Below are 19,815 nucleotides of genomic sequence, written 5' to 3' on the forward strand. Positions count from 1 at the left end.
ATATCAACTGGTAACGATTATTGCTGCCAAGCTATAAATGACTGTGTCTAAACTGAAAAACTATAAATTAAATATTCAAAAAAGATTAGTTGTAAAATCCTGTATATGGGTTAGAGGGTAGAGGTCTGCAGTGGTAGCATTGTTGAAATGCCTATAATCCCCACAAGGTCCCCAGCCTCCCGGGGAAGCCTATGGGCTATCAGACCTGTGTATGATTCCAAGTTCCTCCATTTTGTGGAACGCTTGCTTTACAAGCTGCAACTTGTCAGGTGGCAGGCATTGGTCTCGGGAATGTAGAGAAAGTCCTTGGGTGAGATGTGGTGTGCAACACTATGTTTGGGTGTGGCAGTGGAGAACTGGGGAGTGACAATGTATGGAAACTCCGCAAGAAGTTGGCAAATTTACTGTTCGAGTACTCTATGGGAAGGCAGGTAGTTTGGCTTTTCCAAGGCGGTAAGTCTGGAATGTTGTGGTGTTCACCAACCAGCACCCATTTAAGTCCATTATCAGTGAGTGGGCTTTGAGGAAGTCAGCAACCAGCAAAGGCCAGGACACAGCAGCTAGAATGAACTTCCATGTGAACTTATTATTGTCGAATTTCAGGGATATAGTCCGTGTGCCGTATGTACGAATCAAACTGTTAATTACCTCAATGAGTCCTGGACCTGCTCTCCTGGTGCAGGTGGCAAACCCCAAAGGAGGGAGGACACTAACCTCTGTACCCGTGTCAACTAGAAATTTGCACTGGAAGAGCTCGACCCAGATGTAGCCATTAGCGATAACTGGCCATGGCGTTTCCCGGAAAAGTGCAAGGGGGTCGGCACCGTTGAGCTCCAGAACCCCAGCGTTGATGGTAAAAACACCAGGTGGTTGTCACGGAGTCATGCTTGTCCGGGGGATCATGTGCCCTTGTTACCAGTACTCAAGGAGCCTGAGCCTTTGGGTGTGACACAGCACTAATTTCTATGGGCTTTGCTGTTTTGCACGCCACAGAATGTCTGCACGAGCGGCGACTGTTCAAAATTATCAAAGTCATCGTCGGCCAACATGAGGTGGATGTCTTCTGGCATATGCTCTAAAAACAACTGGTCGAAGAGCAAGCAAGGCCTATGGTCATCTGCCAGTGCCAACATGTCGTTCATTAACTCCAAAGGGGCACGGTCCCCCAAGCCATTGATATAGAGGAGCCGTGCAGCTCACTCGTGCCATGAGAGATTGTAAATCCGGAGGAGAACTTTTAGGATTTCATACTTGCTGAGAGCTGGTGGGACCTGCAGGAAATCCACTGTTCAACTGGCCGTGTCCTGATCAAGGGCGTTTCCCACACGATAGTACTTAGTGGCGTCCAATTCTATTCTTGCAGATGTGGAACTGCGCCTCAGACTGCCCGAACCTAACTTCAGGTTGGTGGTCCAAAAGACAGGCAGTTTGAGCAAAACCGCTGTGTTGTCCATGTTGGGTCAAAAATCTATTTGGGCCCGTCGGGGTCACCAATGTAGCAACTGTGTCACAGTGTGAAATGTACAACGAGAAAATGATCAGACGTGATCGAGTCGAAGTTCAGTAAAAGTTGTTTACTCAAACAGTAAACTGCAGTTTTTTCAAAACCATGGGCGTTCAAAATAACATCATTGCATTGTGACGTCATAACGTCACTCTCCTGAGCCGCTTCGATTAAATCTCCGGTGAGCCGCTACATTGGCCTTGTTGTGCAAGGTTTTGAAAATTAAAGCAAGTAAGGTCTTACTCCAATTGTATAGGACCTTGGTGAGACACATCTTGAGCACTGATTGTGGTTTTGGTTTCTTAATCCAAGATATGACATTCGTGCTATTGAGTGGGTGCAGCAAAGTTTCACCAGGCTGATTGCCGGATTTGCAGGACTGAAGTATAAAGAAAGACTGGATAGATTAGAGTTATACTCATTGAAATTTGGAAGAATGAGAGGTGATCTCATTGAAACATACAAAATTCTGACAAGACTGGACAGGGTAGAGGCAGGAAGAATGTTCCCAATGCTGAAGAAGTTCAAATCAGTGGTTCATGGTCTCACAATAAAAGTTAAAGTTCCATTATTGACACGTAATACTACATTTAGAATGTAACATACTTGAAATTCTTTAACTTTTGTCTACCATATGTCAGACAGAGAGTTGCCACTTTGTCTTGCACCCCTCAAAGAAACCTACAGCACTTGGTGTTCCTAAGCAGTCTCCCCTCCAAGTACAGAGCAAGCCTGAACCTGCTTAGCTTCCAAGATAAGACAATCTCAGTCATATTCAAACTATTAGGCTTCATATGCCATTTCACATGGAGAGGACAAGAAACTTCTTCACCCAGGGTGGCAAACTTGTGGAACTCTACCACAAAGTTGACAAGACGAGTTATTAGATATATTCAAAAGTGAGTTAATGTGGTCGCATTGACTAAATGGAGAGAAAACAGGAAAAGGCACAGGACTTGCTGTAGCTGCTATAAAACATTCTGGTAATTGATCACATTTCCCTGTCCTACTAATAAATTCAAATCTGGTTTATGTAATTGAGTTGGCAATACAAATAAGAAATATCTAACAGCTCATACCTTGATATTTTCAAAGACATAGATCACAAGCTTCTTCCTAATGCAATTAATCTCCTTAGGAATGAACTCGAGGGAATGGCTTTTATTGTCTCATAAAATACGGTGGCTAATAATATAACCACTGATTACTTATGATATTTGAAGGAAAATGATGCTGATTGACAACTGGTTGAATCAAAGGGACGCTTTGTTGTGATCAAAAGGTGGGTCAAAAAGTGATAGTTTAAATGCCTGAGAATATCAAAATAATCTTACAATGAATTACAAAATTATACAAAACATTATTGAAGATAAATGGTTATTAATATTCAAGGTAGAGGCAGTAACAATATTAAATAGTACTAAGAGTGAGAAATTCTTTTAATATTCTATATAATACCAACATTGGAACTTACGGCATTTTCATATGGAGGCATATTTTCAAGCCCATACACTGTGACCTGCCCATTGTTGTCACCGACAAGTATGCAATCTGTATTTGTAGCAAAGAGTATTGTAGTCAGACTTGATCCTCTATTGGTTGGGCAGATAAGAATAGGGTCCAATCTAAAACAAAATTTAAAAAAAAAATTCCTTTGGTATATGGTAGTTGGTGCAAAAATAGGTTCAGAAATGTATGGAATATTAACCTTGAGGTCTATTTTTTAAATGAAGTTTCAGTCCAAACTGAGCAATGTAAAATGAAATCTGCACAAATCTTAAGCTGATAATTAGCCTTATTTTGAGATATGGGATTGATTTGCAAATTGCATACGAGTTAGATCTGGAATAGGAATGAATTTGGCAGTTCAAAAGAGTTTGACAGTTAAAATGCATTCTGTTCCTGAGAAGAGTACAGCATAATGCATTTAAGTTTGTAATGAAACAGAAACTGCTGAAAATATTCAGTTGGTCATAAACCAACATTGGAGAATGAAACAAGAGACAATGTCAAATTCCACAAACTTGGAGACAGTTTTTCAGAGCATCTGTGCTTGTCCACAATGACCATCTGGAACTCCCAATTGCAAGCCATTCAATCCCCTTTCCATTCCCATAGCCTATCCTTCCTTAGCCACCCGCACTGCCAGAGTAAGCCCCAATGTAAATTAGAGGAACAAATTTCATATTCTGCCTGTGTAGTCTATGAGCAGAGAATTTTCCAATTTATTTTCCGTTCCCTCCTGTTCCATTCCACTCTGTTCTTTGCCTTTTGGTTGCATTCTCTTTTGCCTAGATTTCACTAACTGGATCTCTTCTTCCTTCTCACCTCCCCCCTTCCCCAAACTTTAGTTCCACCTGGTCCAATCTTCATCTCTCCCTAACAGTCATAGTATATAGCCATATTTGCTTTTCAGATTTCAGTACTGATAGTCTTAGTTACCACATCACTCTTCACCTCCACTCTGTATGGCTCAGCTTCCTCAACCTGTATCCTTTGTTTTTACTTTGTTGTCTCTCCCTTTGTCTTGCACCTGCCTCAGTCTCGCGACTCTATCTATCCCTCCTATGTGTCTGTCATCCATCACCCACCCTTGCTTCACTAATCCCCAACTGGCCCCTGTCCTCAACATCTGGTTATCTCCCATCTGTATTGTCTGGATGAAGCATTCTGACCTGAAATATCAACAGTTATTTTTCTCCACTGATACTGCTTGAGGTTCTGCAGCAGACTGTTTTTTGCTCCAGATTCTAGTGCGGTCTCTTTTCTCTTCAATACTATAATTCTGATGAATAGTTATCAATCTGTAATATTCTGGATGCATCTCAGGATGTGTGAACAGAGGAGCTGCTCACCTGAATTCTGATCAGAATTAAGGACTACTTTTTGACATAAAGTAGAATTCTCACAAGGAATTGATGGACTCTGAAATTGTAGGTTCTTTATCACTCACTCAGTGCCTCAGGTGATTGATATAACAGTGCCAAAGACCCTCATGCTAGTGATTTATTAGCAGTGAGTTGGAGAATGGTATTAAAGTTAAAAAAAATACCAATGCATGCACGTCATTGGGCGACTGATGTACTCTTATTTCCTGTTCTATCTCAGGCTGCTATTTGCTAGACTTTGACCTGCCCATTTAAGTAGTGACAGACTGTTAAACTGTAAGAGATGACAAAAAAGTAAAGTCCAGTTACTTGGGTTGTTTGTTATCCACATTTTCTCTGTAAAGTGCAAAGGAGTTATGCTAATTATATTAGCCTTCATAAGTGATGTTTGTGTATTGTAGCTGGTTATGCTCAATAAACACAAATAAGAACAAAAGTCTTAACAGGTAAATACTGACATGCTGATGGAAAGGTCCCAGATTTCCACTCTGTCCTCGTTCACTGCGCCAAAGACAACAGGTGACTTAGGTGACCACTGGATGTCATGCACAGCAGCTGAAATCGAAGAAAAGCGTAGAACTGGTCGTAGAATTTCCTGACTCCATAAATAAATGGACCAGTCAGCAGAGCAGCTCAGGAAAGTGTCATGTGAGAAAGGTGACCAGATGACTTTATAAACAGGACCCTGCAATGAGATGAAAGGAGAGTGAGGAAGGAAGGGAAGGAGAGAGGAGGGAGACAAAAGCCTGACAAGATATTCCCTCAGACCTTGAGGGACGCTCGTGTAGCCCTGACAGAGATATGTAAAACATCCTTAGCCATAGCTAGGGTGCTAATGCTTCATAGTTTAAAAAAAAATTTCCAAGAATAATCCAAGAAATAATAGGCTGGTGAGCCTGACGTCAATGGTGGGTAAATTATTAGAAGTTATTCGAAGAGATCAGATATACACGGACTGATTAAGGATAGTTAACATGATTTTGTGCGTGGCAGATAGTTTATAACGAATCTTATAGTTTCTTGAGGAGGTTATCATGAAAACTGATGAAGGAAAGGTCATGGATATTGTCTACATGGACTTTAGTAAGGCCTTTGACAAAGTCCCACATGAGAGGTTGGTCAAGAAGGTTTAGTTTCTTGGTTTTAGAATGAGGAAGTATATTGGATTGGACATTGGGTTTGTGGGAGAACCTAGAGTGTGATAGTAAATAATTGCCTCTCTGACCACAGGCCAGTAATTATTGGTGCGCCTCATGGATCGGTGCTGGGCTCATTGTTGTTTGTTATCTACATCAATAATCTGGATGATAATGTGGTAAATTGGATCATCAGATTTGCAAATGACACAAAAATTGGACATGCATTGACAGCAATGAAGGCTCTCAAAGCTTGCAGCAGGATTTAGACCAACTGGAAAAAATGGGTTGCAAAATAGCATATGGAATTTAATGCAGACAAGTGTGAGGTGTTGCACTTTGAGAGGACTAACCAAGGTAGGATATACATGGTAAATGGCAGGGCACTGAGGAATGCAGTTTAACTGAGGAATTTGGGAATACAAATATGAAATTCCATAAAAGTTGTGTCACAGGTAGATAGGGCAGTAAAGAGAGCTTTTGGCCTTCATAAATCAAAATACTGAAAAAAGGAGTTGGGATGTTATGGTGAAGTTGTATAGGACTTTGGCGAGGCAAAATTTGGAGTATTGTGTGCAGTTTTCAACACCTACATACAGGAAAGATATTAATAAGATTTCAAGAATGTAGAGCAGATTTACAAGAATGTTACCAGGACTTAAGGAACTGAATTACAGGAAAGCTTAAACAGGTTAGGACTTTATTTCCTGGAGGGTGGAAGAATGAGGGGAGATATTATATAAATGATACAAATTGATTTGATACAAAATGATGGGGGTATAGATAGAGTAAATACAAGCTGGTGTTTTCCACTGAGGAGAGGTAAGGGAAACAATAGGGAAAGAAATAAAAGGGAAGGAAAAGTAATGACCTACCTTGTGCCCTGCATAGGTCTCCAGAAACTGTTCATTATAGGAACATGAGCATTTGTGGATATAACCTTCCTCTGTTGCAGCCAAATAAATATTACCTTCCTGCAACAAATTACATAATTAATGGCAACTGGTGAACAAGAATATTGTATGCTATTACCATTTTCCAATTACTGCCATTCATTTGTTAGTTTTGCTGAAACTATGACCATCTATCAAGTTTTTTTTTAGCTCCTATCACCTAAAAGTATCTTACCCTGCTAAATAGGTATGCTGTCAACCATCTTAAATATTCTCCATCATGAATGTACCAAAGCATAGTAACTGCAATGGAAACTCACAGTCAATGCCCAGAGAGTGACTGTAACCGCAAGGTGGACAAAGGCAACGAGCAGAAGGGCAGACTGCCACCCAGCAATCCACCTTTTAATAGTTAGATATATGCTCTCATGCTATTCTTATCCATAATTTACCACAAACTGTTCAATGTTTTTCAGCATTTGTTGCTTTTACCGACTATCTCCTCTTAAAGAGGTGCAAGTATAGCTTAATTGGTGCAAGTTAGTTTCAGTAACAGGTTTAGATTTTATTCAACATACATTTGGGTGGAATGCAAAACACATTCCTGGTGCTTGGCGAGATATGGATGCTTCACTCTTCTTTTCTTTATTAGTAGTCACTTTTTTAGATGTCTGTACACCTGTTCGTTTTATCCTCATTAAATCTGTAGAATAAAATTAATGCTATATTACGCATGTATATGCTTATCAATGAGTACAGCGCACAAGGAAAAAAAAACCAGCCCTAGCCTCAACCAGACGAATATATATATTTTGCAAATATTTTGAAGGAAATTTTACTTTTGAATCTAGAGCTGTAAGTCATTGTTCAGATGTGCTTTGGTATTAGATTAAGTATGGAAATTAATTCCTTCTCGTGACCTTACTTGACACAATGGGATAGGATTCTAGGCTTACCCGATGATTCAAGTCCTTTTGCAAGGGTCCATTTAGCAATCCTGCCATCTGCAGCAATGGAGATCAATGCCCCATCCTTTTCATCCCCTTTGGAATTTCTGTCCTGTTCAGTCCACTTCAGCTGCCATACTGGGCCAATGTGCTTATTCATATCATTACTACAAATGATAAAAGAGTCAATTAAAAATTCAGCTTCAAAGAGTATCTGTCCATAAACAAACTCTTGCTGTCGTACATCACCCATAATCACACCCTTGATCACCCCACATCCATACATCAGGTCAACATGACAAGGCCCTATCCTGCCAGGCTGAAGTGTCCCAGACTCAAGTTGAGCATCAGCAAATGCACTAATGAAGCCCTGTAAAGATAACTGCTGTAAAGGAAGTATTCAAGCAATCAAGCAGAATTAGGTCCTATATTTATGTAGACACAATGAATGTCTGAGATTCAGTGGATGGCATTTTGCATTAATCTCTCACGACCCTGTTGCTGGAACCTGTTTTGCTGGGCTCATCACTGGAAAGTTAGAACTGCATAAGATCGAATACCCAATCAATTCAACGCTATAAAGATGCAGGAAGAAAGGGAAATAAGATGCTAAGCACTGCATGATTTTGATTACCCAAATTTTTGGGAATCTCACCTGCTATCCAGAACCAATCCATTGTCAGGGTTGCGTATGTTATAGATTGCCACAAGTCCATTATAGTGGCCAACTGCCAGCAGATTGGGGCTTTCCATAGAGAAATCCAGTGCTGTAACTCCACTTTCACAATGATAGATGCGCTCAGGCCACTATTATCAATACAAATGTATATTTTTGAGAGTGGAAATAGTATGACATTTATTATCACATTCTAATTAAAAACATTTTCTAAACAAAATAGAAATCAATAGATACAAGTCAAGAGTGATGTAAAGTTGGGTGCTAGTTTGCTCTCATCACATTTTATCTCATCACACAAAGCCAAAACATATGTTTCCATTTGGGACTTTAAGAAAGGAAAAAGCAAGATGGATTTGTGTACACAGGTACATCTCTTCATGCTCAGGACACATTCCCTGCAACAATAGGACTAATAAAGAACATTTGAACAAGGGAGCTAATATATGGCTTTATACATGGAGAGATGTGTAACCATACCAAGAATGTTTTAAGCCTTTACTCCCTGCTGTGCCTAGAACTTGGGAGCTGGGAAACAGAATCATTTATGGCTCAGTAATGAGAAGGTGCCTGTGAAGGAGTGTTGGCATGACTGGTCAAGTAATGTGTTCAGGGACTGGCAGCACTTTTTCCACATGTGGACTAACTGCATGTAATAGAATCTCTCATCACTACCTGCTGGAAATAATGAAAGTTGCTGTGTTCCCCTTCTCTTTGGTTGCAAAGTTTTTTTCACAGACCAGACACTTCTCCATTATAACAAATGCCACTGTGGTTAGTAGCCTTTGAACTTGTTCAGTCATTCAGAGATAATGAGAGAAACCCTGACAAAGATGTATAGAGTTGGGGATGATGTATTACCATGGATAGAGGATTGGTTAACCAATAAAAAGCAGAGAGTTGGGATACAGGGGTATTTTTCTGGTTGGAAATCAGTGGAGAGCAATGTTTTGCAGGGGTTGGGGGGGTTGGTGCACTGTTTACGATATACATTAATGATCTGGAAGAGGGAACAGACTGTAGTGTATCTAAGTTTGTTGATGACATTGAGTTGTGAAGCGAACTGTACAGAGGATACAGAGAGTCTGCAGAGAGATATAGATGGGCAAGGGTCTGACAGTTGGGAGACAATGTTGGTAAATGTGAGATTATCCACTGTGGAAGGAAACAGAAGATCAGATTATTGTTTAAATGGAAAGCAATTGCAGCATGCTGCCGCCCAGAGGGACTTGAGAAGAATTGTTCATGAATCACAAAAGGTTGGTTTGCAGGTGCAACAAGCTATCAAGAAGGCAAGTGGAATGTTGGTCTTCATTGCTAGTGGAATTAAATTTAAGAGCAGGGAGGTTATGCTGCAACTGTACAAGGCCGCATCTGGAGTACTGTGTGCAGTTCTGGTCTCCTTACTTGAGGAAGGATATACTGGCTCTGGAGGCGGTACAGAGGAGGTTCACCAGGTTGATTCCAGTGATGAGGGAGTTAGCCTACGATGAGAGATTAAGTCACCTGGGACTGCACTCGTTGGATTTAGAATGAGAAGGAATCTTATAGAAACCTATAAAATTATGAAAGGCATTGATAAGGTAGAGGAAGAAATGTTATTTTCTATGTTGGGGGAGACTAGAAATAGGGGACAGCCTCAAGATTCAGGGTAGTACATTAAGGACAGAGATGTTTTTCCCAGAGGGTGGTGAATCTATGGAATTTGCTACCTCAGTAAATATGTTTAAGATGTTGGTTAGATTTTTACATAGTAGAGGAATTAAGGGATATGGGGGAATAAGGCAGGAGGTGGAGATAAGCCCATCATCAGATTAGCCATGTTCTTATTGAATGGCAGTGCAGACTTGACGGGCCCGAAGGCCTACTCCTGCTCCTATTTCTTGTAAGATTCAGGATAGTACATTAAGGACAGAGATGTTTTTCCCAGAGGGTGGTGAATCTATGGAATTTGCTACCTCAGTAAATATGTTTAAGATGTTGGTTAGATTTTTACATAGTAGAGGAATTAAGGGATATGGGGGAATAAGGAAGGAGGTGGAGAGAAGCCCATCAGATTAGCCATGTTCTTATTGAATGGCAGTGCAGACTTGACGGGCCCGAAGGCCTACTCCTGCTCCTATTTCTTGTAATCCAGATGGTCAGTACATGGAGCAGATGCTGGTGTCTCCAGCAAAAACTAATACATGCAACACTGTAGTCAGGATGTAGCCTAAGCCCTCTGCAACTTCTATCCTTAGCCTCCTACAGTTCAGGGAGAAAAATTCCAGCTTAATTCAACCCCACCGATCCATTAACATTCTTGTGAATTTTTTTTCCCATTTTTCCATCTTAATGATATCTTTCCTATAGTGAATCAAAACTGTTGCAAAATACTCCAAGTAAAACACAAAAGTCTGTAATCACCTTGGTTGAAGTAAATACACAATGCTGGAGAAACATAACTGGTCGAACAGTGTACTTTATTTAGCAAAGATGAAGATAAATAAGCAATGTTTCAGACTTGAGACCTTCTTCAAAGTATGAAAAAATATAGACAGGTGTCTGAACAGAATGGTGGGGGGTGCAAGGGGCAGGGGGAGAAGTACGCTCCCAAAGGCAGTAGGTAATAGGTGGATAAGGGAAGGGTACACCTGCAAGAAGGGGGAGGGATGAATTTGTGAATGGAGAGGGAAGTGGGTGGCATATCCACACTAACTTACTAAAGATGCAAAAATTGACTTGGGTTAAAAGGCATATCTTGTTGGTATCTGGACACAGAAGGTCATCGATTGTTGGCTTTCTGCAAGGGTATTTCTAGTTGCCCTTTCAGCAAAATTTGTGCTCCATTAAAAATTAGATTTCATGAGAAATTGCTGACTTAGAATATTTAACCATGGTAAATTTAAGGTAAACATTAAGTTGCCTACATGGACTTTGCCAAATGTTTTACTAAGTGCCTGATTGTAGGGTGGTTCAGATAATCAAGTCATAAGGATCCATGGTGAGCTTGAACCTGGACAAAAAAAAATGCATGATCATAAAAGACAGAGAAAAGTGGTGGAGGGGTATTTCTTTGACTGTAGGTCTATGATCAGTGGTGTTTTGCAAAGATCAGTGCTCTCTGATATAGATAGGGTGGTGAAGAAGGTGTACACCAAGCTTGCATTGTTGTTGAAATTACAAATATAAAATGCTGCTGTAGAGGAGAATCCTGGTGTATTTATTCATGAAATGGAAATGTAGCAAAAATAAATGAATGTTTTTTTTTGTTGCAGATCAGAAAGAACACAAAAGTATAATACTATAACTGTACAAAATGCAAGTTGCAAACAAATTCTGCAAGCAGCCAGTAGATGTTGACATATTTCATGCTGTCTCCTAGTAACATCTTGCTTCAAGGTTAGCTTGCTCTCCCTCTCTCTGCATGTTTGAGATAAACGGACAGTTTGGATTTCTTTGTAGTACAAAATGGAAGGAATTAATTTTGTTCCAACAACTTTTATTGACTATTTAATTGTTTAATAATCTTCTAATCATAGTTTTAGTACCATCTAACAAAGTTTTAATGCCTTGTAATAATGTAGTAATTGATATAATGTTTAATAAACCATGGAAAACTCAATACAACTTTAATATGGATTTGTTTGAATGAGTCATGGATAATAATTATAAAAACAACAACAACATTCTAATTCCTGAAAGCGACTATAAAGGAAAATAGTTGCAACAATTAATCATTAAATCTCACCCTAACTATGGACTTTTTACTCTCCTTCCATCTGGTAGGTGCTACAGGAGCCTCCACTCCCGAACCAGTAGGCCCAGCAGTGAACCTGCTGAATCTTACATTACAATGCTGAGCAGTATTTTTAAACTTGCTTGTTTGCTGGAGTGCTTGCTTTTATTTGCAGTTATTTGTAAATAGCACTATTATTTGTACTCTGGTTAGATGCTAATTGCATTGGCTTTGTATTTGTACTTGGCACAGTGACAATAAAGTTGAATCTAATCTAATCCAATAAAAGATGTAATTTAAGACAATAGAAAGTTGGAAATTGGATTTTGAATTCAGAATAGATTGATTGGGCTCTGTTTAGAGCATTTCGAAGAAAGAGGCAAAAATGTCAACAGCATTACCAAGGCCAGGAAGAAACGATAAGCCTTACTAAACGATTCCTTCTTACGTTAATTACAAGTTAGAACACAATTTGGAGAAACTGCTGCTTGTCCACGGTAGTGTTTTGGTTTTGGAGTTATTGTTGTGAATGTTTGATGTCTGAGTGACGATCAGCCATACGGATAATATGGAAGCCAGCGCAGGGGCTGCTGCTCCTAAGGAACTATGTGTCGAGAAGATGATGAACATGCAACTTAAAGAAGAATTGCAAAGGCTGTAATTAGATACACGCGGAAACAAAGCTACTCTTCAAGCAAGACTGGAAGAGGAAATAGAAAAGATGGTTTCAGTTGCTGAGGAAACCAGCCATTTGAAAGTGTTTGAAGGTGTTCCAAAAGATGGTGACGTGGTGAATGTCTGCCAAGCTGCCTGTCTCCCCTTTGGCGAGCCTTGCTGTACTAACATTGGCTGTGCATTATCTCTACTGTTAAGGACACTCCCCTTGGATATAACTGTATATGCATCTATTGTCTTTCATTATTGTACCATGAGTTTCTGCTAATAAAAGCGATGATTATTGGTTGACCACATAATCTTTGTCTGCTTCATCAACTGGCACTTCGATTTTATTAGCAGAAACTCATGGCACAACTCAAGAGAGTGTCTTTAACAGTAGAGATAATGCACATTCAAATGTGTGTTCAACACGACAAAGCTACCCATTCTGGGCTACATTGTCCGCAAGGGCAAAATTCGCCCCGACCCAGAAAGAGTGGCCCCCCTTAAGAAGTTAACACCCTCAAACTTAGCAAAAGGTGTATGGGATTCTTTTCCTACTACTGCAAATGAGTTCGGGACTACGCCACAAAGGCATGTCCTCTGTTTGACACTAAACCTTTTTCTCTCTCTCCAATGGCCTTGAGAGAATTAAAGCTGATATTGCCAAAGCTGCCCTCTCATCCATTGACGAGGATGTCCCATTCCAAGTGGAAATGGATGCCTCAGATTGTGCCTTGGCAAGAACCCTTAATCAAAAGGGCAGACCTGTGGCATTTTTCTCCCGCACATTACGTGGACCTGAACTTAAACATCCTGCCATTGAAAAAGAAGCCCAGGGTATTATTGAAGCCGTTTACTGCTGGAGACACTTTCTTGCTGGCAGAAAATTTACTCTTGTCACTGATCAGAAATCTGTAGCCTACATGTTCAGTACTAAACACAAAAGTAAAATCAAGAACGATAAGATGGCACTCTGGCGAATAGAACTCTCAACATAATTATGAGATCCAGTACAGACCGGGCAGGTTAAATGATCCCTCTGACGCATTGTCACGATCTGTTGCTGGTGCTCAGCTGGAGGAGCTAAAAGAGATCCATAGCAGACTGTGCCACCCAGGAGTCACAAGATTCTTCCACTACATAAGGGCTAACAAGCTTCCTTACTCTCTGGAAGAAGTCAGGAAACTGACTACCACAATACTTCAAAGCTCCAGAGGTCACTCTCATCAAGGCAACCGAACCTTTGGAGAGATTTTAAAGGGCCTTTACCTTCCAACAACAAAATGTACATTTCCTTACTGTAATTGATGAATATTCCAGGTATCCCTTTGTGATACCCTGCCCTGACATCTCGTCAGCATCTGTCATTAAGTCACTTGACAGAATTTTCAGCATTTTTGGTTTTCCCAATTACATTCATACCGATAGAGGCTCAGCATTCATGAGCGCTGAACTGCGGAGAGTCCTGCTACGAAAAGGAATTTCCACCAGCCGTACCACAAGCTACAACCTGCAGGGCAATGGGCAGGTTGAAAGGGCTAATGCTACAGTCTGGAAGATTGTTAATATTGCTTTAAAAACACATGGTTACCCTGTAACCCAGTGGCAGGAGGTGCTGCCTGAGGCACTACATTCTATTCGGCCTTAAATCAAACACCTCATGAATGTATGTTTGCCTTTCCTAGGATATCAGGAACTGTGATGGACTGGCCAGCCTGTTTATCTGAGCCTGGAACCATGCTGCTGAAGAGCCATGCTTGGGTGCATAAAATAGACCCCCTAGTCCAACCAGTTCAGCTACTGCATACTAACACCAATTACGCTCATATTAGATTCCCAGACGGGAGTACTGACACTGTACCCCTAAGAGATCTGGCCTTGCCTGGTTCGCCCCTTCCTTGCACCCTTACTCAGAGTGAGCCTGAGAGGTTGGACTCACCCACCCCCCCCCCACCCACCCCCCCAGCCTGTGATCCCTAGTCAGCTTTCAGATGGCCATGCTGAGGCTCCACTGCCTCACGCTGGCAATTCTGGAGCGGGTCCAGAAGTCATTCCTTCCCACACTACTGACCCAGGACCTGTACCAGTTCCCAAGGTTGCAAAGGAGCCACCTGTTTTGAGACGAAGCACCAGAATTTGTAAACAACCTGATAGGCTGACATATTCATAAAACATCTCATTATATTTCGATTGCTTGCTAGATACTGGCGTATTTTGGCTGTTAGAATATCTCAAGGCCAAACATGGTTCCATGTATCGCTTGCTTCAGTCTTTCCTAGCAGCTGTTCTTTTGATTTTAACCCTTCTTCTGCCAGGGGGAGACTGTGGTGAATGTCTGCCAAGCTGCCTGTCTCCCCTCTGGTGAGTCTTGCTGTACTAACATTGGCTGTGCATTATCTCTACTGTTAAGGGCACTCCCCTTGGATATAACTGTATATGCATCTATTGTCTTTCATTATTGTACCATGAGTTTCTGCTAATAAAAGCCATGATTATTGTTTGACCACATTGTCTTTGTCTACTTCATCAACTGGCACTTCAGGTGGTGTGGAGGATGGGCAATCCAAAATGGAGACAAAGTCAGATATTAAGACAACATCTGACATACAGGATGAAAGAAAACCAAAGAACAGTGTCAAATACTGGAAGCAGGAGAAGTAAGAGCAGTTCTAGAGCAAGCTCCAGTGTTTCAAGTACTACATGTAAAGGTTCATGCTGACATGGCAGCTCTTGAAGCAGAAAAATAAATGCTTCAAATTAGATCAAACTTAGAAGAGCGGGAGGAGTGGATAAGAATGACACAGGTGTAGCTATGAAGAGAGAAAGAGCTGAAACGAGAGCAGCTACAAAGAGAAGAGGAGCATCTGCGGTTGGAAAAGGAGCTGCAAAAAGAGCAGCTAAAAAGGGAGGAAATTCAAAAGGAGCTACTGGAAATGGACAAATGAACTGTTGTTAATCAGTCCAGGTCGAAGTTACTCAAAGGCTCAGAGGTATTTGGTGCTCGAAGTAAATTATCTAAAGTGTCTAATGTTTTTGAGTCTTGTTTTGAGGAAGGACAACAGAAAAAGAAAATATTTAATACCAAGCCTGAGCCAGTCTTATGGTCACAAGATGTGTGTGGTCATGAACTAGACAGGTTAAGGCACAGTGGTGAGCCAGTGCTATGGTCACAAGATGTGTTTGGTCCTGAAGTAGACAGGTTAAGGCATGGTGATACCAAATCTCAACCCCAATAATGACCCTATTGGACCGAGATGTGAGCCTAATGCCATCTTATGAAGCAGAATACCACCCACACCCAACAGGTGATAGATATGCGGGTGAACAAAGTAACTTACTCCTAGGCAATGTGAAGGCAAGATGAAATGGCTGCATCATTAATTCAGTTACAGACTCTCTCTTCTCAGCCCAAGAGAAAAATTCCAGTTTTTGATGGTGATTCACTTCAATTCCAAGTGTTTATGAAAACCTTTGAATGCAGTATTAAAATTAAGTGTCAAAGCTTGGAGGATTGTTTACATTATTTGCAGCAGTTCATGAGTGGACAACCACAAGATCTTGTAAAGAGTTACCAACACATGGCCCCGAATGAAGGATATAAAAAGGCTAAATTTTTACTAAAGAAGCATTTTGGTAACACATAAAATTTCTACAATTTATGTATAGAAGGCTCTTTCATGGTCATCAATAAGACCAGATGACATGAAAGGTTTACAAGCTTATGCTTTCTTTCTAAGAGGATGTTGCAATGTTATGATGGGGATCGGCCATCTTTCAGAGCTTTACATATCTAGTAATATGCTAATCATTGTAAATAAATTACTCTTCCAGATGAGAGAACTATGGAGGTCAAGTTGTGAATACCAGAAAAAAATGTGATGAAATGGCTACTTTTGAGGATTTGGTGGAGTTCATTGAAGGGCAAGTGGATTTTGTCACAAATCCAGTGTATGGAAAGTTCAAAAGCACTCAAATAGTAAGTAAAGAAGCTGAGAGATCAAAATCATACCCTAAACCAAAATTTTTAAAAAGTACCTTTGCCATCTCTCTGGCAGTGGCAGATACAGAAATTAAGGAAAATGAAAGTTTGCCTGTTGAGAAGAAATGTTTGTTCTGTCATGACAAACATACTTTGTAAAGTGTGCAGAGATGGAAAAGAAGACACAAAGTGAGAAAATCATTTATTTTAAAAGAAATTGGAGTATGTTTTGGCTGTCTGTGTAAAAGTCACAGGCACAGTTATGACATATGTAGTCAAAAGCATCCCAAAGTGCTACATATCTTCCAGGAAAAGAAGAATATGGAAAAGGAACAAACAACTAAAAAAGAAGCAGATGAAAACAGTGCAGATGCCTCGGTATTGACAAATGGTCTTACTGGGGCTGGAGAAAATAACTGCAAACCTTTCATAGTACCTGTACAGGTCAAGGCCAAGAAAGGAAGTGTGATAGTGTATACTTAGGCATTTCTTGACCCAGGAAGCATTGCATCATTTTGCACCATGGAGCTAATGAATAATTCCAAAATTCTATTGAGAACTATAGGTCAAGTAAAACACAATGAAACCAACATTGTTTTGGGCCTAGAGATCGCTGGATTGGATAGTAATGATTTTTGTGAACTCCTAGGCAATATACTATGAACTAACAACCCTTTTAATTATTTTTTGGGATAAAGGGATTTTGCACTAACACAGGAAGAACGATGGAAAATTAACCAGAAAATTGTAAATTCAAAATAATGGTTTTTAAAATTAAACTGTTAACATAACATTTCTTACATATCTCTAAACTTACTTAACAGTTGCCAACCTCAGTTTCTTGTAAACCATGTGAGCTTCATACTTCTGCCTTGTGGGTGACATGACTCTGAAAGATTATCTCACTTCTGTTCCAAAGGCTTAAGTATATCACTCACTCACATGGCTCTGAGTTTCATTTCTCTTGTTCAAGAGACCTTGTGGTTTAGTTTAAAAACAAACGACTTCCTTAGCATTTCTTATTGTAATCAAGACCAACTTCAAATCCATTAGCTCTGTCCTTCCCAAACACGTCGACTCCAAGAATGAACTCTCTTCTCTGAGAACAATGGTTCTCTATGAGTGTGCTGTGACCTGTGTGTGACACTGTACCAGCCCACAACTAAGAATACAGATACAATATTTTAATTCTATAATTTACTTTATTAAGAGATATTTATATATGAGAAATATAGTTTAACATTAAAGATTAACATAACTGTGTTACAGTATACACTCAGAAGACTATGCCTGTGCATAAAGAAAACATCCCACATCAAAACATCATAGAACTGAAGATGCGTTAGAAAAGTTTTTGTTTACGCGATATCAACTCAGATATGTTGCTGATTGGTTCAGATGTACCAAAAGCTCTGGAACCACTAGATATGATAAGAAGTGTGGGAGATGGACCTTACTCAGTCAAAAATATGCTTGGTTGGACAATTAATGGACCATTAGGAGAAAGAAGAGGTTCAAAAACAGTTGGATATAAGTGTCAACAGGATATCAATTGACTTTCCTGACAGCTTCAGGGACGACTGAGAACCTTTCAAAGGAAGACCAGCAATTCTTGGAATTGGTGGTAAAATCTGATAAGCTGGTTAATGATCATTATTGCATTGGATTCCCTTGAGAGAAAGGAGAAATAGGCATGTCTGATAATAGAATTGTTATCGAGCAATGCACACTGAATTTAAAGAGAAGATTCAAGAAAGATTCTTCCTTTCATTCAGACTGCACCAAATTCGTGCTGACATGATATCCAAAGGATATGCAGAGAAAGTACCAGATAATATTTTAGAACGTAGTGATGGCAAAAAATAGTACTTACCATACCATAGAGTTTTGCATCCACAGAAGAAAACATTTTGTGTGGTGTTTGATTGTGGAGCAAATCAGGGTCCTGATTTGACCAATACATTGATAGGAGTCTTAACTAGATTCTGTAAAGAACCTGTTGTCATTACTGCAGACATTGAAGCAATATTCCATTAGGTGAAAGTATCAAATGAAGATTGTGACTTGTTACAATTCCTTTGGTGGCCTGATGGAAACTAGGGTCAGTATATGGTAGAATACAGAATGGAAGGGCATCTATTTGGAGTGACTTCATCACCATGTTATGCAAATTTTGACCTTAGGAAGTGTGCTAAGGATAATATGGGACAATTTAGCTCTCAAGCTATAAGCACCATCAGGAATAACTTTTATGTGGATGACTGTCTCACTTTTACAGACACAATGAAAGAAGCAATAGCTCTTTATCATGAGTGAAGAGCAATCTGTTTCAAAAGAGGCTTTTTACTTACCAAAGGAACAAGTAACAGTTGCCAGGTATTGGCTGCCATTCCTGAAATAGAGAGAGCAAGCGAAATAAATGAAGAACTTGGATTTAGACCATGACAACCTTCCTGTTGAAAGAGTGTGAGGTGTACAATGGTGTGTTCAGTGTGACCTTTTTAAGTTCAAAATCATTTTGAAGGACCGACCTCTCACAAGAAGGAGGATTCTATCATCAGTCAGTTCGATATATGATCCTCTAGGAATATTGGCACCAGTTGTCCTGACTGCCAAGAAGATCCTGCAAGATTTATGTAGGAAGAGGATTGGTTGGGATGATGAGATACTAGAATCCATTGTACAGGAATGGACATGTTGGATTCAGGATCTTTGTAAGCTGGAAGACTTCAAGATTGACAGATGCTTCAAATCCAGAAATTACGGAACTGTAACATCTGCTCATTTACATCATTTTGCTGATGCATGTGAAGATGGTTACCGAATTGTTAATTACCTATTACTGCATGATAACAAGCCTCAGGTGCATTGTGGATCTGCAACGGGAAAGGCCAGAAGGCTGCATTGAAACCAGTCAAAATCTCACAAATGATGGCTGCTACCATGGCGAACAGAATGGACATAATATTAAAAAAAAGAGTTGCAGGTGAAACTAACAGACTCCATATTTTGGACTGATAGCACCTCTGTGCTCAAATACATCAACAATATTTTGTGGCTAACAGAATCACTGAAATTGATAGTATCACATCCAATACAGTGGAGACATGTTTACGCAGTTAACAATCGGGCTGATCGGACTTCCAGAAGTTTGAAAGCCGAGTCTATTTTGAAGAATGAAGTGTGGGTGTCAGGGACTTGATTTCTTCTACAGCCTCAAAATCCTGATAAAAGAAATTTTACCAGAAACCCTGAAATCATAAGTAAGACTGCAAATGCTGTTCAGATAATGTCTGAACAAATGATTTCAGTGACCTGCTTATTAATTCTAATGCTGGAATTGTTTGAAAAGGGCAATGGGATAGATGCTCAGATCTAAAACATGGTTTCTGATTCATAGCAGACAGAACAAAC

General features: G+C 40.0%; 1 protein-coding gene and 1 long non-coding RNA gene across 5 annotated transcripts in view; one reads left to right on the top strand and one right to left on the bottom strand.

Annotated features, from left to right (window-relative positions):
• Positions 1 to 16,425, top strand: part of LOC138763726 (uncharacterized) — a 29,703-nt gene extending 13,278 nt beyond the window's left edge. Inside the window, exons 5-7 of one of the 2 annotated variants that reach the window (XR_011357749.1) lie at positions 2,643 to 2,786; positions 11,302 to 11,425; positions 16,254 to 16,425. This is a non-coding gene — a long non-coding RNA (uncharacterized lncRNA). Of the gene's footprint in view, positions 1 to 2,642; positions 2,787 to 11,301; positions 11,426 to 11,812; positions 12,137 to 16,253 lie in introns of those variants that run through there. The other variant, XR_011357748.1, reaches the window with a different exon arrangement.
• The window catches only part of dnai4 (dynein axonemal intermediate chain 4), a 190,416-nt gene that overhangs the window by 54,964 nt on the left and 115,637 nt on the right, over positions 1 to 19,815 (bottom strand). For all 3 annotated transcript variants that reach the window (XM_069938375.1, XM_069938374.1, XM_069938376.1), the window contains 6 exons: positions 8,024 to 8,175; positions 7,378 to 7,535; positions 7,000 to 7,124; positions 6,404 to 6,502; positions 4,851 to 5,077; positions 2,979 to 3,129 (listed from right to left, as the gene is read on the bottom strand). In XM_069938375.1, the coding sequence (XP_069794476.1) occupies positions 2,979 to 3,129; positions 4,851 to 5,077; positions 6,404 to 6,502; positions 7,000 to 7,124; positions 7,378 to 7,535; positions 8,024 to 8,175 (912 nt within the window). The remainder of the gene's footprint in view (positions 1 to 2,978; positions 3,130 to 4,850; positions 5,078 to 6,403; positions 6,503 to 6,999; positions 7,125 to 7,377; positions 7,536 to 8,023; positions 8,176 to 19,815) is intronic.

This window comes from Narcine bancroftii, chromosome 5 (genome assembly GCF_036971445.1).
Source record: "Narcine bancroftii isolate sNarBan1 chromosome 5, sNarBan1.hap1, whole genome shotgun sequence".
In the NCBI taxonomy this organism is placed as follows: domain Eukaryota; kingdom Metazoa; phylum Chordata; class Chondrichthyes; order Torpediniformes; family Narcinidae; genus Narcine; species Narcine bancroftii.